This window comes from Didymella exigua, assembly GCF_010094145.1.
Source record: "Didymella exigua CBS 183.55 unplaced genomic scaffold M421scaffold_20, whole genome shotgun sequence".
Taxonomy (NCBI): Eukaryota; Fungi; Ascomycota; class Dothideomycetes; order Pleosporales; family Didymellaceae; genus Didymella; species Didymella exigua.
In genome coordinates, this window is record NW_022984794.1 from 104,555 (window position 1) to 125,376 (window position 20,822).

The 20,822-nt window shown below is 54.8% G+C and overlaps 9 protein-coding genes across 9 annotated transcripts; 4 read left to right on the top strand and 5 right to left on the bottom strand.

Annotated features, from left to right (window-relative positions):
• Positions 1 to 79: 79 nt before the first annotated feature.
• On the bottom strand, positions 80 to 4,285 carry M421DRAFT_102167 (JmjC domain-containing histone demethylation protein 3D; the record flags this gene model as incomplete). The annotated part of the gene is made up of 3 exons (XM_033586736.1): positions 80 to 3,794; positions 3,849 to 3,946; positions 4,061 to 4,285. The coding sequence occupies 3 exons, from the start codon at positions 4,283 to 4,285 to the stop codon at positions 80 to 82; spliced, it is 4,038 nt and encodes a 1,345-aa protein (XP_033446990.1).
• Positions 4,286 to 6,033: 1,748 nt separating this feature from the next.
• Positions 6,034 to 7,606, bottom strand: M421DRAFT_6652 (uncharacterized protein; the record flags this gene model as incomplete). The annotated part of the gene is made up of 4 exons (XM_033596329.1): positions 6,034 to 6,674; positions 6,723 to 7,236; positions 7,295 to 7,322; positions 7,398 to 7,606. 4 exons carry the CDS (start codon positions 7,604 to 7,606, stop codon positions 6,034 to 6,036), a joined length of 1,392 nt encoding a protein of 463 aa, XP_033446991.1.
• A 456-nt stretch (positions 7,607 to 8,062) lies between these two features.
• On the bottom strand, positions 8,063 to 11,645 carry M421DRAFT_422338 (uncharacterized protein). The gene has a single exon (XM_033593127.1). It carries the CDS (start codon positions 11,378 to 11,380, stop codon positions 8,240 to 8,242), a length of 3,141 nt encoding a protein of 1,046 aa, XP_033446992.1. The 5' UTR covers positions 11,381 to 11,645; the 3' UTR covers positions 8,063 to 8,239.
• An 872-nt stretch (positions 11,646 to 12,517) lies between these two features.
• On the bottom strand, positions 12,518 to 13,092 carry M421DRAFT_6654 (uncharacterized protein; the record flags this gene model as incomplete). Its single annotated transcript, XM_033596331.1, has 2 exons — positions 12,518 to 12,843; positions 12,897 to 13,092. The coding sequence occupies 2 exons, from the start codon at positions 13,090 to 13,092 to the stop codon at positions 12,518 to 12,520; spliced, it is 522 nt and encodes a 173-aa protein (XP_033446993.1).
• Positions 13,093 to 14,025: 933 nt separating this feature from the next.
• M421DRAFT_6655 (uncharacterized protein) lies at positions 14,026 to 15,075 on the top strand (the record flags this gene model as incomplete). The annotated part of the gene is made up of 4 exons (XM_033596332.1): positions 14,026 to 14,305; positions 14,355 to 14,486; positions 14,539 to 14,669; positions 14,719 to 15,075. 4 exons carry the CDS (start codon positions 14,026 to 14,028, stop codon positions 15,073 to 15,075), a joined length of 900 nt encoding a protein of 299 aa, XP_033446994.1.
• Positions 15,076 to 15,246: 171 nt separating this feature from the next.
• On the bottom strand, positions 15,247 to 15,837 carry M421DRAFT_66705 (uncharacterized protein; the record flags this gene model as incomplete). The annotated part of the gene is made up of 1 exon (XM_033596346.1): positions 15,247 to 15,837. A coding segment is annotated over one exon (591 nt), but the record flags the coding sequence as incomplete, so codon positions are not given.
• A 227-nt stretch (positions 15,838 to 16,064) lies between these two features.
• Positions 16,065 to 17,225, top strand: M421DRAFT_422342 (uncharacterized protein). Its single transcript, XM_033593128.1, has 3 exons — positions 16,065 to 16,311; positions 16,417 to 16,484; positions 16,524 to 17,225. The coding sequence occupies exons 1-3, from the start codon at positions 16,170 to 16,172 to the stop codon at positions 16,917 to 16,919; spliced, it is 606 nt and encodes a 201-aa protein (XP_033446996.1). The 5' UTR covers positions 16,065 to 16,169; the 3' UTR covers positions 16,920 to 17,225.
• Positions 17,226 to 17,315: 90 nt separating this feature from the next.
• M421DRAFT_422343 (uncharacterized protein) lies at positions 17,316 to 19,176 on the top strand. Its single transcript, XM_033593129.1, has 2 exons — positions 17,316 to 18,125; positions 18,184 to 19,176. The coding sequence occupies exons 1-2, from the start codon at positions 17,568 to 17,570 to the stop codon at positions 19,021 to 19,023; spliced, it is 1,398 nt and encodes a 465-aa protein (XP_033446997.1). The 5' UTR covers positions 17,316 to 17,567; the 3' UTR covers positions 19,024 to 19,176.
• A 214-nt stretch (positions 19,177 to 19,390) lies between these two features.
• On the top strand, positions 19,391 to 20,767 carry M421DRAFT_422344 (uncharacterized protein). Its single transcript, XM_033593130.1, has one exon. The coding sequence runs from the start codon at positions 19,682 to 19,684 to the stop codon at positions 20,699 to 20,701; it is 1,020 nt and encodes a 339-aa protein (XP_033446998.1). The 5' UTR covers positions 19,391 to 19,681; the 3' UTR covers positions 20,702 to 20,767.
• Positions 20,768 to 20,822: the final 55 nt, after the last annotated feature.

A 20,822-nucleotide genomic window follows, 5' to 3' on the forward strand; every position in this document is an offset into this window, starting at 1 on the left:
CGTGACCTATAAACGCCTCTAATAAACCATAATCATACAATCATGTCACCCACCTAGCAATCATTACTCGTACATCCGCTTACTGCGAAAACCGCCATGTCTCTGCGCTATGCATCTGGCCAGGCACTGCTTGTATCGCCGGCGGTGGAGGAAGGACTGATTTCGTAGCGACAACACCGCCCTTGCCGTCGTCACTAATGGGGCTTGGTATAGGCCGTTGTGGCTCTCCCGGTTGTGGAAGCGGGGAAGTGTGTTTCTGGAACGGGCCCGGCGCGTTCAGCATGCCGTAGCTTGTGCTCGAGCGCGGGAGGGGCGGGTATTGCGGTGTCTGCGACGTCTGCGACGTCAGTGCGGAGGGTGTGGCGATTGGACCCGTTGACGTGGCGAGTTGCTTAAGCATCTGCTCCCATTTCGGAGCGCCTGTGGACGATGATGAGGTTTGTGTGAGACCTCGTTGGAACGCGTCAGGGGACTGGAATTGCGCTGATGGCCTCGGAGCTATTGAGCTCGGGCTGGGGCTGGGGTAGTAGCCATGCGAGCCAGTCGATCCGTTGCGCATTGATGTCGGCGTTGCACCGCTGGCGATCTGCGGAGGCTTGGGCATCCATTCCGGCGCGATTCCACCACCAGGACTATAGGGAGAAATGTAAGTTTTTTGCCTCCTGAGATACGCGTTCTTGAGGTAAGGGTATTTCATGACGTAGGCAAGGTATTCAGTGGAGTTTTGGGCAGCAGGAACAACAGAGGAGGAGGGTGTGACGGCGTACATTGGAGGTTTGGGAGTCCCAGTTGGGGTGCTCAGCATGTTTGGGATCGATGCACGACCGTGTGACGGTGGTGCTTGACCGTGCTGTGCAGGAGAGCCATACGGCGCCGTGCTTGAATCTGGGTAAGGTAGCTGACGAGGAGCTTGTGCACTGCTTTGCGTCTGATATGAATATGGAGGCAGTGCCTGATGAGACTGGTTTGTGTGAGCATATTTGTCGAGCCCGTCAAGCAATGGCCCTGACGAAGCAGCCTTTGATGCATAGCCTTGCGCAGAGTAGTTGTGCGGCGGAGGCGCGTAAGGCTGGTACTGATGCTGTTGCGGCAAAGGCCGAGGTGGAGGGTAGTTATACTGAGGACTAGCCCTGTAGTCGTAGGTGACGTTTGGCTGATGTGCCACAGGCGAATTAGGGTTCTGCCGGGTATCTGGGTTGTATGCAGGTGATTTCCAAGTCGTCATCATGCCATCCTTTGGCTTGTACGTGTACGGTCTTCCACCAGCAGGAGCGACCTGTTGCTGATAAGGAATACGAGCCATACCAGGAGGCGCCGGCTGGATGGGGTACGAAGCTGGGTACGACTGCCGCTGGAAGGTCGGAATCGGTGGAGGCGGAGGCTTGACGGTATCCAGGAAATTGCTCCTGGGGTTGTTCCTTGGCTTCGTGGGATCTTCAGTATACTGTGGTTTAGCTTCGGTAGAAGGCTTTCCGAGATAGTACCACAACCTGTTCTCTTTGTTGAAGTCGACCTTTTTGACTCTGTGTTTGACTCCTGGTGCGGTGCTCCACTCCGCCCACTTGTGTTCGGAGTTGGGATCATGGAACGGATCGCCCAACTCAGGAACACCATCTGTGCGATTGGCCATACCGAGGGATGCGTCGTTCTCCTTGAGATGTTCCGGTAGCGATTGAGCATTCTCGGAAGGCCTTGGACGTTGCGTTTCGTCTGGGTGCAGCTTCAGAATGTACTTCCACTCAACCTCCACGCGGTCGCCATCAGGAAGCACATCCACAAGCACAGACTGCTCACCAGGCCTATTCTCGACAACCTGTGCTCCGTAGATCTGGTACATCTCGCCACCAACATACTGGAACTGGATGACGTCCTTGGGCTTCAGGGTCTTACCGTAGTTGAGTATCCACTTGTTCTTCTCCAGCGCATCGACATCAACGGTCTTGTTGTTCCTCTTCTTCGGTCGGTGGAAGCGGCAGCGGAAGTCGTACCCATCGTAGTAGTACTCCGTGCCCTCTGCATCAAACGTTTGCATAATGCCCAGATCGACCTGCACACCAGCAGCCACAGCGCACGTGGCGTGAAAAGCTCTAGTACACCTCTTCTGAGAGCACTGGAAAACAGCACCGCGCTTGGAGCGACAGTAGTTGCACTTGAGCTCCAAGCGGTCCTTGCCAATGTTTGCGACGTTGCATACGGTCTCGTTCTGGATGTATGTTTCTGGAGTGTAGTCGGCGCAAATGCGGTGAGCTTTCAGACCGTTGTCGGTCGGTAGAAGATCGTCGTAGTCGACATCGTTGGGACACAAGATACATGGCATACCACGTCCAGGAATCTTGAGGCGAATGCGAATCTTTCGGAGCTTCTGGGGCCTCGCTGCTTCCTGTGGCTCATCCTTTCCGCGCTTGCGCTTGGCGGCAGGTTTCCTGCCAGGCTTCTTCTTCGTCCTCCCACCGGCAACACTAGCTGGCGGGCTTGGTAGTCGATCGGCGCCATCCTCTTCGTCCTCTTCATCGTCGGTCTCTTCGTAGTACTCGGGTGTAGGCTCGCCGCGCAGCTTGCGCTCGATCTCGTCAACATCGACCCACACGCTGTCCGACTCACAGTCACACTTCTTAGCGATCCTGCCATAGCTCAGCCAACTTTCAGTCGCAAAGTTCACAGACTCTGCGCAGTTGTAGCCGATGTTGTACCCGGAATGGTAGCCGTAAGGGTAGGTGATGACGAACTCGCCCTCGTGATGGACCAGGCGGTTGACCTTAATGTTGAAGTCCTTCTCTAACCGCTGCGGTGAGATGAGGTACGTCTTATGTCGCAGGAATTGGGAACAATTCTTAGCATCATTCGGCCAGATGCTCTTCATCGCAGCTTCGAAGCGGCGCGCATCTTCTTGGGAGATGCTGTACCACTGCTTAGGTGCGCCGAAGTGGATGTAATTGATGCTGTAGAGATCAACATCCTCAAGATGCCAGGCGAACGATGCCTTCCACATGCCAAGGTACAAGTACGCGGTATTGACTCCAGGTACTTTCGTCCCGAGCACATCAAGCAAGTTGGGGAGTTTGGCGACATTCCATGATGTTGTTCGATCGTCGAAGAGTGAGCCAGGCATGTCGGCACCATACATGGGCTGTCCGGACCAGATGGTCTTCCAATAGCTTTCTTCGAGCTCCTTGCATCGCTCCGGGGTAAAATCTTCAAGGCCCTCTAGATGGTAGTCGAAATCCTCGAAAGCGGCCTCGTCAATGTAATCATTCACGGCTCCCCTGTTGTTCAGTCGTCGAGATGAGACGGACATCTTCTCGTTGTTGGCCCTGGGTTGGCGACCGCGAGGTCTCGTTGGTGTGTCTTCTTTCTTGACTCTACCACCACGCCTTGCAGGCTTCACATCTTCTGCACCGGGCGATGTAGGGGTCGGAGGAACGTCGAGATTTTCTGCTTCGTCGTCATCTTCATCTTCCACTTCCTCTTTCTTAACACTTCGTCGTCCACGCGCAGGTCGGCCAGGTTTACGCTTCGGTGCTGGCGTTCCATCATCGGTCTTCGGAGCGGCTCGTGTGGATCGCGTGCGCGTTGGGGGTTCTGCTTTGCGGCCCGCACGAGTCTCACCTCGCTTCGCAGGCGGTTGGTGATGCGGCTCATCTGTGACTGCCCGCCATTCCGGAAGATTGTATGATCGCTGCTTCTCGACGTTGGCGCCTGTGTATACACCATGCTGGCCTGTGAACTCCTGCGTGATTGGGTTCTTGACGCGGATCGACTTGATGGCTTCATGGAGATCTGGTAAAGAGTCGCGCCTGCGTCAGCATTAGCAAGTGGTTCGCGCGCCTTCTGGGTGAGTAGGAATCTACCATTCTGCGGGTGGAATGACTTTGACAATACCGGACTTCATTCCGTGCTTGTCCACCTTGTCAATGAAGCGCTTGAAGTTGTGGAACTGTGCCATAGTCTGCGCAAAACATCGTCAGTGCTCGTTTCGCCTTGTGCGATTCCTAGCGCATCCAGCAAATATACTGCAATCTATTTGCAGAAGGCATGCAGCTCTCATACGCTTGCCACGTACCGGTTTGAACACAGGAATCTTCCCCTCATCCCAATAGTGATCCGGCTCAATATCCTCGCCATCGTCGCTATCGACATCAGACAGCTCTGACGATGCCCTCTCCGCCCTCTTCGGGTCGTTGTCTTCGCTCGTGGGAGGCGTCAGAGCAGCTTTGGGAATGGCATCGTGGAGCTGGACAGCAGGCGGCGTTTCAACCGACTGAACGACATCTGCAGGTGTGTCCATGGTCGTGGTGCAGGCGCCGGGGCGTGCTGCGTGTGGCAGGGCAGGTGCGCAGGAGCACTGGGGCTAGTGGCGTGGATCTCGGTGCGATCAGATCGCAACCTCGCCACCGCAGTCGGGCGTCGCTGTATCGAGGCCGCAGAAATTTTGCGGGTTGCGCATCGACTTGGACGAGTCGATCGTGCAGTGCAGGGACGATTTTGCTAGGTGTGCAGGTGTGGGGAAGGTTGTTGTCGTTTCTGAGGTCGAAGGGCAGGAACGAGGAGGTGCAGGTCTCTGATCGGCTAGAGCGGAGCTAGCAGGCATGAGTCGTTCGATGATCACGCACCTTTGAAAACAGCAACCGCAGTTTATCAACGTTTAAATCCTTCACATCATATGCTGGATACATTATAGCGTGCGTGAGCTTGAGATCTCACTCGAGGCTCACTGTGCCAAAGCGCATACAGTGCACATATGTGCTAAGGGCTACATCAGAACACTTCATCCGTGCACTTGGCATGCACGTCATTTGAGACACCGAAAAACCGTCACTCCACCTAATCTTATCTTCCATCAATCCGAATCAGTTTCCCATCTCCACATATCTGTTCCTCACCCAGGTGGTCTTCACTAGCACCAAACACCTAGCTACCATGGATGAAGCGTCTATTGGGGGCAAGGAAAATGAGATCAATGAACCCGGTGCTTACATCTCTCCCATTCCAGAACAATGAAACAAACCTGTCAAAGTGCATTTAAGCTTTGCGGATCGGTGGAGCGCGTGCAGCACGGCAAGATCCCGCTAGCTTATCGTGCCTGCATCACTGCGCAGCATTCCGTGCCACTCCCGCCAGAACAAAGCGCTGTCTCAGCTCTTCTCACACAAGCCACTTGATGTACGTACAGATCGTAAAATCTGATGGAGCTTGGACTACTAGTGATGTCCTTCCTGAGCGACTGACGGCAGCGCTCTGCGCATTCGCTGGCGGTTGTGTTGGACTGATGCAGATACGGCGACTCACTGACTGATTGTGAAGTCAAAATCAGAGATGAGGCCTGCGCAAGCGATTAAGCTTGTCGGGTGATGCTCTTGCAGTGGCCTTGGAACGTTAGGTGGATGGAAATGGATGATCGTGAGGTTCTTCGCAAGGAGATGTGTCCCACCAAGCTTGCAGCCTACCCATCAAGAGAATCGACAATCCGACTTCTTCGCTCAAGTAAATGCCATGCGCTAGGCTTTTGAGTTGAGATACGATGATTGATGTATATTAAGAGGCTCTAGCAGCGTTGGTGTGGATACTATCAACCAGTGTGTTTGGCTGGTGATACGCCATTCTCCGCCTCCGACTCAACACGGGGCTCCACTCGGCACATCGCCTGACAGATGACGCGCAACACATCCCCAACAATTTCTCCGGATCGACGCAACGTCCCGCGGGCCATCCTTGTAATTTCTGACCCGAGATAGTGGTCCCAGTCCGATAGTTATGATGACAAGCACTTTACGACTGCATAATACGCAAGAGATACGACAAGTCCATGTTCATTACCGCCCAGTCGTTAGAGTACAGTGGCCGCTGTAAAAGGCCGGTGCTCCGATGCTATGCAGTAAACAAATTTGGTTGTACAAATGCCGTGAAGCTGTCCTTTTTATCGTTCCGCTCAAATGCTCAAATGGGACGCGAGCTGGGTAGGCCAAACCAAATATGGAGGCTTCGCGTTCCTCATAACACCCAAAGTGATAGAGAAGAGAAGTTTTGGTAGAAGCTCTACGCAGTCGACTCGCCGCGAGGAGCACCGCGGAAGCTACTTCGGCCTCCTCTGAAGTCACCACCACGGCCGCGCCCGCGACCACGGAAATCGCTTCCACCGCGGGGACCGCCACGACCACGGCCCCTGTATCCACCTCGTCCCTCACCCTGGTGCTGCCCTCCACGTCCACGGCCGCCGCGGTTGTGCTGGACCTCGGAGAAGCCATCATTAGCAGGGGCTGGAGCTGCTGCGGGCTCGGGGGTATCGTCAGCCCAGCTCTGGGTGCTGGTCACTGGCGCGGTCTCGTGAGGAGTCTCGACTTCAGCAGGGTCGCGGGGAATGATCTCGAAAGGCTCGCTGAGAGGCTCATCCTGGCCGCCGGCCTGCTTGTCCCACTGTGCGGCCGCAGCAGCGTTAGCAGCCTCGGGCTCAATGCTGGCTGCCGCCGGCGCTGTCGACTGTTCAACCACCACTCCTCCCGTTGTTGCTGAGCCGGTATCGAGCTCTGTTAGGCCTGCATGCGTGATGGTGGGGTCGGACACTACCTCATGGGCCTCTGTCTCAGGAGCTGAGGGCTGGGCTTGCGCTACGTCGTCGACCCAGGCCTCCTCGGCAGCGAAGGGAGCCTCCTCGAGCGCGGCCTGCTTAACCTGCGAGTCTATCGAGAAGTTAGCGTATGATTCTTCCAGGCTTGTAGTTTACATACAGGTTGTGCTCAGCAGCACACCCTCGGTGGAGGGCACGCCATCCTCAGCACCGTCGATGAGCTTCTCAGCGGCAGCGACAGCAGCAGCATCGCCTCCGTAGACCTGCAACAGAGCTCCCTCGAAAGCCTTGGTGAGGTCCGAGTCGTCGTCCTCCAGCTGACGACGAGCAGCAGCCGCCCTCAAGAAGCGGGACAGTGTAAGGAGCTTCTCGCGGAGAGCCTTCTTCTGCTCAATGGCGGCCTCAGCCTTGAGTGTGTCCCTTAGAGCCTCGAGCTCGCCGGAGTGAGACTTCTGCAGGATCTCCTTCTCGCGAGCGTGCTTCTCCGAGAACTCCTGGTCAAACTTCTTGTACTGCGCAATCTGCTCCTCCAATTGTGCGAGCTCAGCCTGCAGCTTGGGCTTCCTCTGTGCCTGGGCCTTCTGGTCGGCGTTGATCTTGCGGGAAGCAGCGAGGTCGTCGAGTGAGACGCCGGGGTTCTCTGCGATGATGGAGTCGACCTTCTGGGTAGCATTCTGGCGCGACGTGTCAGTTGGAGCTCCAAAGAGGCTGATATGAAAGCGAGTTCCCTACCAGCTTCTTGTTGATGTTGCGGATGTTCCTGCACGCAGAACGTGTTAGCACATGAGCACTTTTCATATGTGGCCTTGAGCTTGAGAGCTGGGCTGCGACTTACTTCTGAAGCTCCTTGATGTAGGCGCTCTCGCCGTCGCTATTGACGTTCCCGGAAGGGTCAGAGCCGCCGGCACCTGCTTCAGAAGAAGTCTTCTCGGTCGCTGCTGGGACGGCGGTGGCTGCGTTCTCCTGTTTGGCCTTCTTCTTGCGCGCGCTCTTGGACTCGCCAGTGACGAGGTTCTGGAGCTTCGAAACAACTTCGGAAGCCATTTGTGGTGATGTTTGTGTGTCTGGTGGGATCTTAAGTGTAATCTACGCGTCGGTCGCGAAATATGGAAAGGTAGAGTGTTGGTGGGGCTGTTTGTAGCTGAACGAGTTGGACTGTTCGATTGCTTGCTTGCCCGGACTGCTTCAGGCTATGACCGACCGCTGGTTAGCGTCGACGCTTTGGCCAGGAGATCGTCGTGGAAACTCCTCGAATCCTACAATCTCAGGCAGCCCTGACAGAGGAGTGCAGTACTTTCGTCTATTGTGCACGAACCACAATCCCTGGCTCAAGAATCAATCTCAGCTGTCGAGGTCTTCAGATGTGAACGTCGCTGCTGTGTACACTTTCACACTGTCACATCTGTCACTAGCATGTTGCGAATGCCAGGGTCTACAAAAAAATTCTAGCGGGAGAGCGGTACTAAAAATTTCCCATTTGTTAAAAAGGAAACGCACAGCCCATGAGTCGCGCCAGATAGCATTAATACAGGCATAATGTTCGTCTCTACAAATACATTCATAGTTCTCTCATTTGCGAGTGCTCTTGTACAACGATAGCCTATCACCCTGCAGTGGTATACCCAGCCGTTAATGCTTTACACATCCCCCTTCATAATCTCGTTGTTCTATCATTCATCACACACTCCCCTCAAAATCCAACCCCATCTCACCCTGCCCTTGCCCCGCATCAAGCATATTCAAATCCACATTCTGCCCCTGCCCCAACCCGAACCCATAATCCGCCGCAGTCTGACTCTCAAAGACCCCATCTCCGGCACCACCCGTCATCGGCTCAACGTTAAACGGCACGAAGTAGCTGCTCATTGGATCGAAGAAGTTATTCGCGCCCATACCCATGGCTTCTAGGTTCCAGAACGCGGCATTGTAGTCGGAAGATAAATCAGGGAATACAGCCAAGTCCATGTGGTTCGGAGTGTGGGTGTGCGGGTTCGAAAGGTGAGGAAGGTGTGTGAGCGAGGGCGAGGTGCCGGTTTGGAGGAGGGTGTGGGGGCCGGCAAATTCGGCGATGAATTGCTGCGAGGTCGATTGATTTTGTTGCGGGAAGTAGGTGGAGGGGTCGAAGGTTGTGGTCGGTGGGGTAGACATGGATGTGTCGTTTGTAATGGAGATGTGTGATATTGGTTGTTGAGGTTGAGGTTGCGATGTAGCGGTTTGCTGTATTTTTGTGCTATTTTGGCGTTGAGGTTTGGATGCTTCTGATGCGTTTGCAGCTGCTTTTGAGACAGATTTCGACTTCATCTTGCGTGCTTGCTTGCGTTGGTCTGACCTGGAGGGCGGTGAGAGCGAAGCAAAGAACTCTTCGACACTCTGAAGATCGCTCTTCTCGCCAAGTACAGCATCTGTGCCAGGCTCATTTGCCTTCGACTCCACAGCATCCTCGTAGTCTGTTTTCGAGACGCCGTGTGGGTATCGGTCGAACCAGTCGCCATACTGGAATATATTACCCTTGCTCTTTCCATCGGCGCTCGCTGCAGATCCTAACATCTGTGCGTCCGCATGCTGTCGGTACAGGTCCTTTAGATTCTCTGCGATGTACTGGAACATGCCCCAGTATTTCTTCATCTTCGTCAGGTACTTGACGTTGTAGGCCAGGTACTTCTTTGACTGCGCCTCGAGCTTAGCGTTCTTTGAAAACACACCGTGTACGTGGACTGTTGATGAGAAGAAGGCGGAGTATCCAGCGAAGGGCGCAACGACATTGTGATCCATAGCCTCGTTGATCAAGAGCGAGATCTGGTTCGCCGACTCAAGCGCTGTCCGTGCTGAGTTTGTGAGAAAGTCGTGCGGCATATCTTTCGGTGGTCGGGCGCCCGCCGTCGATGGTAGCGCAAATCGATGCATAAAAAGCATGATCTGCTGCCACAGAATGTGCAAGTACAAGAACGAGTTTGCGGTCTTGCCAATGGCATGGCTCTTCAAGTTCTCCGGTGTGTAGACGAGCATCTCAGGTAATGAATCTTTGAAGTCCATGGCCTCTTTCTTGATGATGTGGAACGTCGATTCGGGCGACCACATCGGCTGTGGTTCCCGCTCCTTGCCACCCAGGTTCACGTACTTGATGAGCTTGCCCCAAACGCACACCAATCGAACAGTGTACGCTGTGACGCCCATGTTTTCTCGCGGGTTCGCCAATTGCCCACTGTCAGGTGGAACGGGGTTTGGTACAGCACCTTCTAAGTTCTCGGTCGGTGCGTGGATCTCGTGAACATACAGATGCTCTTTGATCGGCAGCTGCACCTCGATGTACTGCTCGTGCACAAAGAGAGGTCGATCAGTACCGGACGAGTTGAACCGATCCATTAAGAAGCAGGACCACATGGTTCTCCGTCGAATCTCGCGGTCTGTTGCGCTAAGTGGCTTCTTCTCCGGATCGTTCACCAACGGGTCGTATTCGTTCTCCTTGTGTAGTTGCAGAGCGTACGCCATTCTCTGCGCCATGCCGCCAAACATCCAACTCCTCCCACCCTGACATGTACCAAACTCATGAAGACCAAGTAGCAAATACACAATTAGAATCGTAATGTTCGGCAAATCGTAGCGCTTTAGCGCAATCTCTCTCGCTCGTTGCGCCCAATCATCACCACGCAAGAAACACGGCTCTGTCCGCAATTGCGGATGTGTCGAAAAGCGTGCCGAGATGGCACACATAGCCAGGATAAGCACTGGTGGGACTTTGCCTTGATTCAAGCGTCGCATGAAACTCGGCTTGTGCAGCAGAGGGTAGCTCTGACCGTACACGTAGTCGAAGTAGACTTCGGCAAGGTGCTCCTGGATCTCTTTCGATGGCAAGCTCTCGGCGCCTTCTTTGAGCAATACGTTCTCGTCTGACTCTTTGGATCTTCCTGCCTGTCCTGTGGGGTCCGCGTCGCCGCCCTTCGACTTGGCCCACTCGTCCAGCTCGTTTCCGAACGCTTCTTCTGCTTGTCGTTTCTTGGTCGATTGATTTTTCGGTGGCGCGCCTGGTATGGCGGGCTTGACGACTGATCTTCCGACATTCGCCACTGAGGGCAGGCTCTCTTTTGGTATGAGTTTGATTACTCGATCTTCCATGCGCTTCAGGCGCTTGTCCAACATGGCCATGTAGTCTGTTCGCGGCGCCGCTTTTCTCGCTGTGACTTTGTACACGCACGGTATCCTGCTTCTGACGCAATGCTTGCACGCTGGCTTTTCGCCTGAACAGCGGATCTTCTTTCTTCTGCACGCAATGCACGCAAGCGGCAGTCTCTTCCTCTCTTTCCCAGCTTTCGTTTTCATCTCGCTCCACTGTGGCGTGTCTTGCTCTGCCTCCTTGGTGCGGCTTGCTGGAGTGCCAAGGTTGAGGGCATCGTTCCTTTCGAGCTTCAAGCCTGGAGTAGAGGAGCTGTTCATGTCGCCCATGGCCAGCATGCCCATTGCGGGCGCGCTCTCAGGACTCGCATTGTGTCCTTCCGGGGCCAGCACGCTGGGACTGCCGCCAATACTCAGTCCCCGCGGATGCACACTGCCTCGGCCGCTCATGTTGTCCTCACTCATGCCGCTCGCGCCGCCCACGCTGCCCCGGTGGACCTGACTGCCCGGATATCCGGGGTTCTGGGTGTGCGCAAAGGCAATGTCGAATGCGGGGAATTGCCCTATCATGTTGGAGGGGCTGGTGCCGAGGGCGTTGCTGGTCGCGGGCGCAAGACCGTACTCGGCCAGGCCCAGGGTATCGTCGTGGACGAAGTGCGGGTGCGAAGGAGTGGTCATGGTGGCTGCGGTTGCGCCGGAGTCGGCCATGTCATCTGGGGCAGGAAAAGGCAAGGCAATGATCGCATCGAGTGTGGGGAGGGAGAGCCGAGCGGAATCTGCAGCAGTGTACGAAGTATACTCAAAGGACAAGCTATGGTCAGTGCAGTGTCATGTCGGCCGTGGTGCGGGAGAGCGAGAGGCTCTCGGAGGTATCGCTAAGTGGAGAGAGCGAGCATAGTCCGCGCAGACAAACCACGCAGGGCTAGAGGGCAAGCTTCGTCTTCTCCGCACCTCTGGGCGCAGAATAGGCGGCTCTTCCTGGACTTAACGGGCAGCACGGCGGGACCCTCGGCCACCACGCCTCTGCACGTCATACCCATGGAGTAAGGAGCCAGCACCCTTCGTATCAGCGTAGCGTTTCTATGCAAAGCAGCAGACACCCCAGAACATCGCTTTCAACCGTCGTGCATGGCCTGGAATCGCGCAGTCAGGATTCGCAGCGAAGTCCACCTAGGTGTGGGGCATGGCTTGCGCTGGGACGGCAGGATGGAATCGCGCGCCTATGATTCGCTGGCGTGCTGTTGACGCACGCGGTTGGGAGCTCGAGCTGCTTTCTCCTACTGTTTGATTACATGTGTATTCAGACATCACAAATCCAGCAGTCGTGATTGATCCCTGCGAATATCTTCGTATAACCCCGGCACGAAATGCCAACATGTAGACTTCTCTACACGACTGGCGACGTCCTTGATGATCCGACACAAGTCAGCGGCGCTGCAGGACCGGCGTTCGTAGACCCCCGTCGTAACGCCCTTGAATGGCAAGCGGTACACATCGGCCGAACGGTCAATAATGTGCAATATACAGAGCTCGCAGAGACTCGTGTTTTGGGTATGCAAAGACAGGATAAACGTGGGAATGTGCATAACATGGCGCCGTGGATGCGTCGTACATCTTGGAGCACCCCTGCTTGGCTGTCTGCAGCCCGCGCAGAGGCTGGGAATGCTGGAGTAGACTTGAGACTAGGCATTATTAAGCACGGCCTTGCCCTTGGATGAGCGATACGTCTCGATCTAAGCTTGAAACGCTTTGCATGTGACAGGATGAGGGGCCCCTTTTCTAAAGCGAGTGTGTTGATCTATCCTGATCTTTCCTTCATTTCTGTCTGTCTCTGGCATGGGACAACTATGCCATCTCCATCTTCGCCATCTCCATCTTCTTTGCCTCCTCCTTAGCATCACCTGGGTACTCGCCGTAGTTGGAGTACTTGCCGTACTTGCCGTACTTGCCGTAGCTGGAATCTGCAGCCTGCTTTGCGTCCATGTTCGCAGCCATCACGTTCACATCCTTGATCATCGTATCTTTTCGCATGATCTCAGCATTCTCCAAACTGTTCATGTCCGCGGCCTTCGCGTGCACCATCATGCTCTCCTTGAGCATCATGTTGGCCATGGTGGCATCGTTCATCATCTCATCGACCTTCATGTTGTCGCGTTTCATGTTTGTCTTTGCTGTTGAATTGTGAGTACAGTGTTGTATCCGAAAGAAGAGAGGGAATTTATACCCATAATTTTGGCTGCTACTTCGGGGTAGCTGACGTATTCACTGTACTTCCCGTATGCGCCATACTCAGTGTAGTCTTTGAAATCGTCGTTGGGCTTCATTGCGTCCACTGTGTTCGCAGTCTTCACGTCCTTCAACTCCATGGGGAAGGCGATGGCGGCGGCAGCCAGACTGGCGAAGATGAGTGAGTAACGCATGTCTTTCTGAGAAAGCTTGGTTGGGGTTGGAAGCTATTTTGACGATTGCTCATGCTGGGTTCGACATCTTTTTGTACCTGACAGAGATGCTTCCAAGAATACGGGTGGCGAGCTCGACGATCATGATGGCGAATCAAGGGTACCGGCACTGGTGAGGAGGTACCCGTATATTGGAGACTACAATCACCTCCTTTGTAACCAAGGGTAAGACGTGACTGGTTGCTGTACTCCGCCGCGGAATGCCTCGGTAATGTACACCTCAGTTCCCTTTGAACATTGACAAGAAATGCGGACCTAACAATTTGATGGATTGGATCATCGTGAGCATGTGCTGCGGATTGTAGAAACCCTTGGGCTGTTCAGTGGGGCAAGCCAGTCACGAAAGTGAAGCGCTGTCCCGTGTGCAACTTGAAGACGGATATGTGCATCCGAGTATAAAGGGACAACGGTCGACTCCGTTGGTAGCGATCACCGAGCTTGTTTCTGAGCCAACAATCCACCTAGCACAGTATCTGAACTAGATGTCTAGCTCCTCCAGAGCAGAAACCTTGTGACGCACTGCCCGACTCAGACGGGTGCCGCAAGATCCTGCTGACTGGAAATTTTGGTCGAGACCCAAGTCCCTGTCGCAAGACTAGAGTTTGTTCTTGCACCTCACTCCGTTTGATTTACAACGGGCACTGCACTTGCAACATGCTTGACGTGGCTGACGGTCGAAGCTGTGCCTCAAACATCGCACATGTATAGTGTCGTGGTACTGGGGGCTTTTTTTGGTGTACAAGTCATACGCGCGGGTAGCCGATAAGACTGAGTATGGACTGATAGCGGCCTGCGTTAGCACATTGAGGCCATTATTAGCGTTCTGTTCAGTTGTTTCTCTTTAGCATCTCACCTCCCGATAGTCCTCAAGCTACAGTTTGGACCACGCCGATGATGTTGACTCGGTTGTTCCGCAGAGCGCCAAACCACACTCGCCTCACTCAGAGCGACACCGAGAGCCTTGACAGCGACACACTTTTGCAGAGCTTAACGACTTCACTCGCCCCGAAGATCTCTCCCTTCCCAGATGCTGAATACCAAGCTGCATTCAAGACACTTGTGATCTGCAGTGTCGTGTACCTGAGCATAGGATTCTGGATCGCACGTAGCGTGCGCGAAGCGGACTTTGTCACTGATCCTGACGAGTTCTGCATCAACCATGTCAACCAATATTGTAGGCCGAACAGTCTTATGTTTTGAGTATGATGACTGATGAGGTGTAGCACCGGTGGTAAGAGACGTAGAGCCGAGATGGCACACCCAACAGTTCAACGGGTCATTTTTGCATGAGAACGTCTATCGACAGTCAGCTGGGCCGGCAGTGGATGCTGCATGGGAGGCGTTAGGAGTAGGCTGTGAGTTCCGCAACTACTGTGCCTCTCGAGTCCGTGCTGAACTTTGGCATAGTTCGAAGCGTCGTCGTTCCGGAAAGCGAAGCTCAGAAATCAGGAATTCGAGACAGTCAGGTGAAAATCAGTGAAGAATATGGTGGCGGGTTCCCAGCCAACGTCGAAGGATTGCATCATATGCACTGTCTGGTATGCGCATAGGGAGGATTTGGTGGTTGACGGTCGCTGACATTATCAGGATCTTCTTCGAAAGACTCTCCATTGGAACTACGATTACTACCTGGCCGCAGGAGAAGGTCCTTTCGTCAACTCCGAGTACATTGTACAAATTCACACCACTCATTGCTTGGACATGCTGAGGCAGGTGCTGATGTGCAAGCCAGATGTCGGAGTGCTAGGTCAGGTGTGGTGGAAGCCGGAAGGTGATGCTCACCCCATGGCGTTCGTCGACTTCAATACGAAACATCGATGCCGTGACTACGAGGGCATAAGAAGATGGGCCGAGGCGCACCAAATGCCGCCGGAAGAGGAAGTTGACATGAGCCGCTTCTACGAGCAACCAAGGCCTGAACACGTGTATCCTGCCATACCTTGATGTTTAGAGCAAGATGTCGGTGCTGGACAGCGTTAGCTCAAACCGTGGCGTGATAGCAATACACGATTGCCCATTACCAGCCTCCATCTCTCTGAATTTGGCGCAACGTGATCTCGACTTGAGTTGGCTGGAGTCTGCTTGTGGTGTGTGAACGCGTGCGATGAGTCACGCTCAGTTCTGGCGCGGCTTCACTACGCCATCGTGTACAATGTAGTAGACGACAGTACTGTCTGTGTCGACCGTAGCCAGCACAACCCTCTTTGTTGTCCTCCAAGGGTTCACCTGAGTGTCGTGCGTGGCAGCAGAGGCCTGTGGCGGGGCCATGCTGATATCGTCGAAGACCTCAGCGAGGCGGCGCAGCGTCCATTGCTCGTTCAGCCTGGTCGGCAGCACCCACTCGTGCTCAGGCTGCGCCTTGACCTCCAGACCGCTCTTCTCGCCCGCTGCCTCTGCGGCTTTTCGCTGGCGGTCGGCGTTCTTCAGCAGCTCGACCTGCTCGTCGGGGTGGACGTAGAGGCGGTGCGGCGGCAGACCAGAGACGAGCGGCCGCGCGAGAGGCTCTTTCGTAAGGGGCGAGTGCGTGTGCACCTTCAGGTCGGTCCAATAGTGCTGGTACTGGAGGTTGTGGAGGATCTGGAGGGCGAGCGAATGCAGACTGGGAAGGTGCGTGGACCTGGAGAGCTTGGCCGAGTCTGCGACGAACATCTGCACCTGCGCTGGCGCGACTGCCCGTTTGGTGCTGGTGAGCGTCGTCATGGCAGAGGGGGTGTTATGCGCTGATCTGCGCTGGTCTTCGCTGTTCGGCGGCGCTCGCTGGCAATTGGCGGTGCAGTGCTTCGCAATCGTCGAAGTAGAGGTGAGGAGGGTGACGAGCTGTCTGTTACGGGAAGGAGCGAAGAACTTGTGTCGATCGCTAAGCCACTAGGATACGAGAGCCGACTTGACTGGAGCGCAACAAAGGTCAGCCTACGACGCCTGCGTGTCCTAATAACTTGCCCACCTGCTCTCTGGAACTGTTCGCATACCCACTCTGCCTTGCATCGACTGCGACAATATATTGATCCCTCTACCGAGCATCTGCGACAGCCTTGACCATGCGTTCGACTTCCGTTGGCTCTCTTCTCCTATTGGCTGGGGGCGCCATAGCGCAGAGCGAGAGCGTCGTGACCGAGATCCCAGCGTCGCTCACTCAGACGACTGAGCAGGTCTTTACAATTCAGACATCGGTCCCGACGGGTGCGTCCTCCGTTTGCTATGAAGTCTGCGTCCAGGAGCCGTGCTATGCATGTGCGCAATCATACATCTTCAATCTGTCAAACGCCATCTGACTGACCATAATAGGCTCCGCTACCGACCCTATTATGAGCTTGCCCGTCGAGTCTCTGCCTGTGCCTAGCAGCGTACCGCCTGTCTCCATGCCAGTTCCCATTGAAACCAGTGTGCCGCCTGTCTCCATGCCAGTTCCCATTGAAACCAGTGTGCCGCCTGTCTCCATGCCGGTTCCCATTGAGACCAGTGTGCCGCCTGTCTCTATGCCGGTCCCCATCAGCGACGATGTCACCATGACTCTTCCTGTAGAGTCGTTGCCACCTGTTGGATCTGATGCATCAGTCTCCGGCAGCATGTCGATTCCCCAGGGAGAAACACCAGAGTCGACCGGCGTCCTTCCAACTTCATCAGGTTCAGGAAGCGCATCGGCCAGTGCGTCTCGATCTGCGCCAGCTGAGCAGACAACAGCAGCGGCGCCACCTTCGCTCAAGGGCGACAGCACATCATTCATATTTGCCCTTGGTGTCTCAGGAGTCTCAGTCCTGTTCGGAGCGGCGTGGACTCTGCTTTATTAGATGTGAGATGCGCAAGCTGGGTCTTTGTCCGTCCCTGTCTCATCGCCCCACATGGGCCGTTGTGCAGGGGTTGGGCAAATGGTGACTTAGGTTGACCGTTGATAAACCTCAGCATCTTCCGTAGGTATTGCAAACGAGATATGACTGAATGCAACATGGGAATTGATCAAGTAGAGTCCGGTCATATACATAGCACAGCCTACCTAGTTTGTGCGAATATGAGAAGACATACACTGGAGGTACGAGATACGCGTAAAATCGAGTTCAGTCTGCTGCGCCAACGGCCTCGCGGCCATTTTCGCGTATCTCGCCCTACGCCACAAGGCTCCACCGCTCCACTGGTGGGACCGCGACTTCCTTCCCCCGACAGCCATCGCAACCGTGATTGTTATGCATACAAGGAGTCGGTTCCCAGACATGTTACCGTTTCGCCATGCACTGCCTCCTGGAGTCACTTTAACGTGTCGCCAACCGTGCTCTACCCGTCTTGTATTATTTCCAGCAAACAGGTTGCCAAGGGGCCAGCCACTTGAGCCACCAGCCGTTGGCCAGCTTGGCTGACGACCGGGCGCGCGAGCCAGAGACGCTTCGAGTCTCCCTTAATTACAAATAGAAGGGTCGCCGATCGTTGTTTTGACCTTGAACACCATGGCAGCCTCAAATTCTCAATCGACTTCGCCGGGAAACGTGTCGACCCCCGTTCCTTTCCCACAACCCGACGCCCTCAACGACAGCTCAAAAGGCAAGGAACACGCACGAACGTCCACAAATGCGTCAACGTCAAGTAGAATACGAAGCGCTAGCATAAAACTCATGGAGGCTGATCCTCCGCCCGGCATGTGGGCAGCCACAGGCAGCGTTGCTTCAAAGGCGCCTTCGCTCGTCGACATCAGGAGAGGCTCGTTTGGCCCGGACGGGTGGGACGAGCAAAAGCAACGCGAACACCGCCGTGGCAGTCAGGGAGGCACTGAACGGCCTGTCAACAACAGGAGAGGGTCTTCTGGGAGACTAGGAGTGGAGCCCTTCCCGGCGCTCACAGAGGAGAGGCCATCGTCCGAGACCCGCGAGCGTGCCCCACAAAACGACGGATCAAATGATGTACGCGATGTCAAGGTCGTTCAGCATGGTGTTCAGCCCACGACATCACGCTTTACCGACAAGAGTGATGAGTCTGCTGCGCGCCAACCGTTGAACGGCGAAAGCCAGGTACGTGCCTTCACATAATGGAAGACTTGGGTGGAGGTGGCTGACCAAGATCTCATAGTACGCAAATGGCTACATGCCACCGCCCAAGCTGCCATGGACCCAGTCGTTCATGATCGGACTGAAAGGTTTCTGGAAGTGGTTCTTGACCATTCCCGGATTCTTGATCACGATATACGCCCTCAATGTTGTCGCGTGGGGAGGCATGCTCTTCTTGCTCCTATGCAATGCTGCGCCCGCGATGTGCACACCTACCTGCGACGATATCAATTCACCGCGGAGAAAATGGGTCGAGATTGACTCGCAGATTCTCAACGCTCTCTTCTGTGTCACTGGTTTCGGGCTGGCTCCGTGGAGGTTCCGCGACCTATACTGGTGGGCACTTTGGAGGCTCGGCGGTGCTCAGAAAAAGCTGGTTGGCATACGACGACTTGCTGGCATACATCGAGGATGGTTCCGACTGCCCGGCTCAGAGCAGCTTCCCGAAGAGGCAGATGCCACAAAGGTCAGCTCCGAGGACCCTGCCGTACCAATTCCAGCCAGCAGGATCCCAGATCCACCACCAACTGGTTTCCGCGCATCACCTACTAAATCCTGGAAGATGGACTTTGTATTGTGGATGAACGCATCAAACACGTTCTTCCAGGTCCTGCTCTGCTTCTACATGTGGCACTACAACCGTATCGAGAGACCATCGTGGGCAACCGGGCTCTTTGTGGCTCTCGGTTGCATCGTGGCTGGAGTCGCAGGCATCATGATGGCTGTTGAGGGGAAACGCATCAAGAAAGTCGAGGGTGTGCCTATGCGCAAGGAAGATCGAGATAGGCGCGCAGATGTAGAAGCACAGTCTGCCCAAAACGTACCGCTTGTGTCTTATCCTGGCGGCGTGTCAAAGGCATGATGGACGCCCAGACAGTGTTGCATCCGCGCAGTGGGTAGAAAGCTGCGTTGATTGGCTCTGGACATCGCAGTAACGCGTCGCGTGTGGCGAGAATTCAGGAAGTCCGGCACATTGCAGCAACTATCATGAGATCAACACAATCATACAAGTATCTTCATTATTATTGTCTGCTTCGTAATCTAGGTGATGACAACGCTGTGTCAGCCACCTTTTCTATGGTTCCCAGCTCCGGAGAGTGCTCCGTCTGTTTTGAGGCGAGTCATGAATGATCTTCGAGCCTTGCGCAGTCCGCCGAGGTCTCCGTCCGAGGCTGACATGCGCCGATGCTAAAATTATGATTTGTTGACAAAGATGACGTACCCAGTCACGAATAGGCTTGCAGCAGAATGTGACTGCTGCACGAGACCACTAATAGACTTGGCTTTCGAGCATAGCGCTGACTTCATAGTTTAGTTCGCTGTCTCTTGATCCTTTTATGGATTCGGTGGCTCGGGGACTCCGGCTTGATCTTGCCTCCAGCATATGTGTGGGAAAGCACAGCCTTGATCATCTGTGAATCTTCCTGCGAACGGTATACTTCCATTCCTACCTACCTGCGAATCCTACAAGCAACGCAAAGCAAAACTCAAGACTGAGCGAACACACCAGAGCAAGCAAGATGGCTTCTGCCGAATACTACCTAGGCAGTCAGGCGGTGCAACAAAACCATAACCAGCACCCGCCTGCGCCATACCCACATCATACGCCACCCCGACCGCAATACCAAAAGCAACAGCAGCCCCTGGCGCAGTCATGGAAGCAACAGCAGTACCCGACACCATCTTATGCGAACACTCCTCCGCCGTCATACTCGCCACATGCCCCTCAACATGAGAAACAACAGATGCAAACCTACCCTTCTACCCCTCCGCCGCAACAGCAGTATCCTGGGCATGGCTACCGAGGGGCAGCAGCACCATACTTTCCTCCTCCGTCACAACATAATGGAATGCTAGGGCCGCCGCTACAGCATGTGCGCAGTCACTCGCAGCCCGCCGGTCGGGTACAATTCGCAGACCAGGAGTCGACCGTGCTTGGTTCGGAAAGCGACTCAGACAGCGCCCCTTCGCAGCGCCGCAGACGCCGCCGCCGTCGAAGCCGCGACCGCATATGCGATTACGAGCATTCAAGGGACGTAGACCGCGGCTTCGACTACAGCGATCGAGACTACGAACGGTCTCGCGGACATCGAACCAAGTCGCATCAGAAGAAGCATGACAACAGAGACACATTCCTAGGCGCCGGTGCTGGAGGTATTATTGGCGATGTAATCTTCCCTGGTCTCGGCACAGCAGCAGGTCTGATCATCGGAGGACTCGGCGGCAGAAAGTACGCGAAAGACAAGGAGAGGAGCCAAAGCGAAGAAGGCTGCCCGCACCGACATCGAGACGCATTCCGCGAGGGCAGAGAAGAAGGCCGCGAAGATAGAGAGCACGGAAGACATAGACACCGCAATATGTACTACGAGGGAAAGGAGGACAAGTGGAGAGATAAAGCAAGAGATTCGGGATATGGGCACTATGACCTGAACTCTGAAGAGTATGAGGGCCACAAACATCGTGGGCAGCATAGGAAGTACGGACAGCAGGGCTGGGATAAGGGTAGTGCAACTTTCAAGAGCGGTACAGCTGTACGATAGACAATCTGAAGGCCTGGGGCCATTCAAGACCGACATGACCTAATGAATCAATCACAATTTCTCGAATCATTTATGGTTTTGTGGAGTCTCCAAGCAAGGCACGATTAGAAAGGGGACAAAT

Bases quoted from the DNA above. Each gene is read 5' to 3' on its own strand.
- M421DRAFT_422338 (XM_033593127.1), bottom strand. From the start codon at position 11,380: ATGGCCGACTCCGGCGCAACCGCAGCCACCATGACCACTCCTTCGCAC.
- M421DRAFT_422344 (XM_033593130.1), top strand. From the start codon at position 19,682: ATGGCTTCTGCCGAATACTACCTAGGCAGTCAGGCGGTGCAACAAAAC.
- M421DRAFT_422343 (XM_033593129.1), top strand. From the start codon at position 17,568: ATGGCAGCCTCAAATTCTCAATCGACTTCGCCGGGAAACGTGTCGACC. The intron at 18,126-18,183 runs GTACGTGCCTTC...AAGATCTCATAG, and splicing joins CGTTGAACGGCGAAAGCCAG to TACGCAAATGGCTACATGCC.
- M421DRAFT_422342 (XM_033593128.1), top strand. From the start codon at position 16,170: ATGCGTTCGACTTCCGTTGGCTCTCTTCTCCTATTGGCTGGGGGCGCC. The intron at 16,312-16,416 runs GTGCGTCCTCCG...TGACCATAATAG, and splicing joins TCAGACATCGGTCCCGACGG to GCTCCGCTACCGACCCTATT. The intron at 16,485-16,523 runs GTCTCCATGCCA...AGTGTGCCGCCT, and splicing joins TGCCTAGCAGCGTACCGCCT to GTCTCCATGCCAGTTCCCAT.